At 39.3% G+C, this 4,546-nt stretch overlaps 1 protein-coding gene across 3 annotated transcripts; it reads left to right on the top strand.

Annotated features, from left to right (window-relative positions):
- Positions 1-672: 672 nt before the first annotated feature.
- Positions 673-3,828, top strand: LOC147737894 (uncharacterized). Of its 3 annotated transcripts, none has more exons than XM_086948110.1 (2): positions 673-2,126; positions 2,211-3,828. In XM_086948110.1, exons 1-2 carry the CDS (start codon positions 1,296-1,298, stop codon positions 2,781-2,783), a joined length of 1,404 nt encoding a protein of 467 aa, XP_086804236.1. In that variant the 5' UTR covers positions 673-1,295; the 3' UTR covers positions 2,784-3,828. The 3 variants fall into 3 exon arrangements, with proteins under 3 accessions (XP_086804236.1, XP_086804203.1, XP_086804202.1); XM_086948077.1 differs by having other exon boundaries at positions 673-2,061; positions 2,146-3,828; XM_086948076.1 differs by having other exon boundaries at positions 673-3,828.
- Positions 3,829-4,546: the final 718 nt, after the last annotated feature.

Below are 4,546 nucleotides of genomic sequence, written 5' to 3' on the forward strand. Positions count from 1 at the left end.
CTTTGGTAGATACTTCCTAAAACTAAATTAACAGCAGCGCTTCCTAATTCCTCTCTTTTTCCACAACCTATTCTGTTTAAATGAAATCTTGTCCATGTATATCTACGTAAAACTCTACCTGTAGCACGAGTTCTCTGTGGCTGCCCTTTCTTTAGTAAGTTACTCTGTCAATAATGGTAAATCACTGCCTTTTCAGAAGTAAATACAATGTGACATGTTCAACCACAGTTTTATTGAAATATCCATGTATGGTAAAATGATCCTTACTAAATTTTAAATATGGTAGAGAAGAGATGTCTTATCCAGCTGGTTAAATATTGTGTATTCACATTCTTTACATTTGCATTTAGTAATATTGCATTTCTTTGCATCCGATAGAAAATAGGACTTAAAGGCACGGATTGATTATGAATAATGAAGATAACACATCAAACCTGAAAATATTATCAAAAATAAGGAGCTCCAAAAACATCAGTGCAATCAGATGCAGAGGACAGATCCAGGAAGAAGCAGTCAAAGGCAATTCAGTGAGTATACGAGTCTGAACTCTGCACCTCGACACCCCAAGACGAAGAAATGACCTCTACAAAATTAAGGCAACAAAACTGACAAATCACCTGCTGTATAACAAGCGTCCAACACCAGCTTTGATCATGAGGCTGGTATGAGAGTTGGAGGAAGGTCTCGTGTCTATTTGGGATCCATAGCTTGGAACAAAATCCCATTGCAGCGTTGAGCTGTTAGCAATATGATAATGTTTAAAAAAGGTTGAAAACTTGGCTTTTTGACCATGTTTGAAACAAACTGATTTACTTTCTTTTCTGACCTGTGCTTTGCCCCGGGACACTCTTTGGAGTAGCTGTACACATTGCAAGTCGCTTCATCATCATGATATGGCTAGAGCAGTGCTTCTCTATCTAAACTGGCAACAGACCACCATTCAGTGCTCCAGGTGTATTGCAAACTCTTCCTAGCCAAACCGCAGGCACCAGGGAAAAGCACAACGAAGTGGAGCCTAACAACTGAAGGCTAAAGGAAAGCGGAGATCTGCTCTCTAAAGTACAGAGTATTGTCCCAATTTGCACATACCGGAACAAAGATTAAGCTTTACCCGCAAGCATGCGAAGCCATTATCCAATCTAAAGTTGCAATCACCCACATGGAAGCCTTACTGATATTATAAATGTGGCAGGTATTTAGTGAGTCTTGTATTTTATTGTTAAATCGGAAATCAAGCGTCCAAAATATAACACGCATACAGGGAATGTGAAAATAACGCAAGTAGTTTATTAACTATGCTGACCCTTCAGGAAACACGGTCAGGAGAAAAATCGTGCAATTCCACTGAATATGTCAAGAACTTTAGCCAATTAGAAACCCTAAAAGAGCATCAGCGAATACAAACAGGGGAAAAACCATACCATTGCAATGAATGTGTAAAGAGCTTCAGTCAAATTGCAAATCTCAACACACATCAGAGAATACACACAGGGGAAAAACCATACCATTGCAGTGAATGTGTGAAGAGTTTCAGTACGTTAGCAAAACTCCAAACACATCAGAGAATACACACAGGGAAAAAACCATACCATTGCAAGGAATGTGTAAAGAGCTTCAATCACATTGCAAACCTCCACAGACATCAGAGAATACACACAGGGGAAAAATCATACCATTGCAAGGAATGTGCAAAGAACTTCAATCGGATTTCACAGCTACACGTACATCAGATTATACACACAGGGAAAAAACCATACCATTGCAGTGAATGTGCCAAGAGTTTCAGTACGTTAGCAGACCTCCAAACACATCAGAGAACACACACAGGGGAAAAACCATACCATTGCAAGGAATGTGCAAAGAGCTTCAATCACATTTCAAACCTCCACAGACATCAGAGAATACACACAGGGGAAAAACCATTCCATTGCAAGGAATGTGCAAAGAACTTCAATCAGATTTCACAGCTACACGTACATCAGAAAATACACACAGGGGAAAAACCATACCATTGTAGTGAATGTGTGAAGAGTTTCAGTACATTAGCAGAACTCCAAACACATCAGCGAACACACACAGGGGAAAAACCATACCATTGCAAGGAATGTGCAAAGAGCTTCAATCAAATTTCAAACCTCCGCAGACATCAGCGAACACACACAGGGGAAAAACCATACCATTGCAGTGAATGTGTAAAGAGCTTCAGTCACATTTCAAACCTCCAAACACATCAGAGAATACACACAGGGGAAAAACCATACCATTGCAGTGAATGTGTAAAGAGCTTCAGTCAGTTAACAGGCCTCCAGAGACATCAGCAAATACACACTGGGGAAAAACCATACCATTGCAGTGAATGTGTGAAGAGTTTCAGTACATTAGCAGAACTCCAAACACATCAGCGAACACACACAGGGGAAAAACCATACCATTGCAAGGAATGTGAAAAGAACTTCAATCAGATTTCACAGCTACACGTACATCAGAAAATACACACAGGGGAAAAACCATACCATTGCAGTGAATGTGTAAAGAGCTTCAGTCACATTTCAAACCTCCAAACACATCAGAGAATACACACAGGGGCAAAACCATACCATTCCAGTGAATGTGTAAAGAGCTTCAGTCAGTTAACAGGCCTCCAGAGACATCAGCGAATACACACTGGGGAAAAACCTTACCATTGCAATGAATGTGGCAGTAGTTTTATTTACTCTTCAGCATTAAATCATCAGCGAGCTCACAAAGGGGAAACAAATCTTTTAAATGCCATGAATGCTTGAAAAGCTGTAGTCCATTATCATTCCTAAACAGGCATCAGCGAACACACACAGAAGAAAAGCCTTCAAGTGCAATGAATGTGTGAATAAATGTAGTCAATTATCAAGCCTATATAGACATCAGCTTACACACACTCTGTAAATACCGTACAACTGTAATGAGTGTATAAGTACCTTTAGGAAATCTTCTGCATTAAGGATTCATCAGTTAATGCACACAGAGAAAAATCCTTTCAGGTGCAGTGAATGTGTGAATATCTTCTGTCAGTTATTAAACCTACGAATGCATCAACTAACATACACAGAATAAAAATGAGCATTGCAATGAATGTCAGAAGTGATTTTGTCAATTGCGAACAAACATTGGGTAAAACTTACAGGTGTACTAAAAGTGTGACAAGCTTTTGTCAATTTCTGATCCTAAATAGCCTCAGCGAACGCACACCTTCATTTAACTCACTTAGAAATAATCCTAGAGATGCAGTGAATTTAAAAAGAACTTAAGAACATTAACAATAATATTGACTCATCTGAGGACATATACAGGAGCAGAACAGTGCGGTTATTGTGAGATGAAGGAATTACAGGAACAAATATATAATTATGTGTGTTATTCAAATACCAGATGAATGAAGAGTCGACTAGAAGAAATGAAGAAAACCAAAGATTTGTAGAATAATAAAAGTGTCTGTTCCCAGTGATTGTTCACTTCGGTACACATAGAAAAAAAAACGTGATATAACAGGAAATCCACTGGGAGACTAGCACAATGTGAAATAAAAGAAAAGAAGCACTGGTGGTTTTTATTTGGCGATGAAGAGTTGCAAAGAAAAACATCCAAGTGTTCCTGTTCATGCTACCTGTAAAAGTGTAGGGATGAATATGATTCTGCCTGCACACATCACTATATTAGCATAAGTGAGTTAGTTGCGAAAAAGCCATTTTGCTGCTTTTGCACTCGACACTACATCTCTGTTTTTATAAAGACAAACTGCTTGCTTTTCCTTCACATGAGAACGATCTGTTTTTCACATCTCCAGACTCACACTGCGACCTCAAGTCTGCACAAAGTGTTCAAGGTTAAAATAACAATGTATGCTGTTGTTGCAGGTTGATCGGCCCACGCTCTAAACACAACACGAACACAGCTGCTCATTTCTGAAACTCAGGTGCTTTTAATATTGCACTGCATGCATGAGTCTAGCACTTGGGAAAAACCTTTCAATCAACAAAGAGCTCTGCTGATCTGGGATGCGATTCACTTCACCTGACTTTGGAGGTATGGGGTTCCCGGTTTTAACCTAGAGATCTTCTATTATTATAATACCTAGCTCCTAGCAAGGGGAGGGTGGTACACAAGGCGCTATAGACCTGGTTCCACTATCATTATAATATGATTCCTCCCTTTGTATTTTATGGAATTGTAACAATGTTGATTGTATTGATTGTATGCATCTTTTCACTTATGTTAGCAAATATACTCCATCTTTGAGCGCGTAGTTGAAATAAACATTTTAAACTATACAGTGTCTCTGATTGCTCACGTTGTGGACATTTATGAGAATAAAAACAAAAGAGTGTTCTTGATTCCCACTATTCCTGAGAGGTCCCAAAGTCGCTTGTTCATTGGTAGCTTCGCTGTAGTACGGAGAATGAATGAGACACTGTTGCTAGTCGGATAGGGGTTCTGGGCACTGAGGTGGATTTTTGGTACACCACAATACACTTAGGTCCTGGTTTCCTGCGCATAGTTCTGTGCATGAGCA

This window comes from Lissotriton vulgaris, chromosome 1_1, assembly GCF_964263255.1.
Source record: "Lissotriton vulgaris chromosome 1_1, aLisVul1.2, whole genome shotgun sequence".
Lineage (NCBI taxonomy): Eukaryota > Metazoa > Chordata > Amphibia > Caudata > Salamandridae > Lissotriton > Lissotriton vulgaris.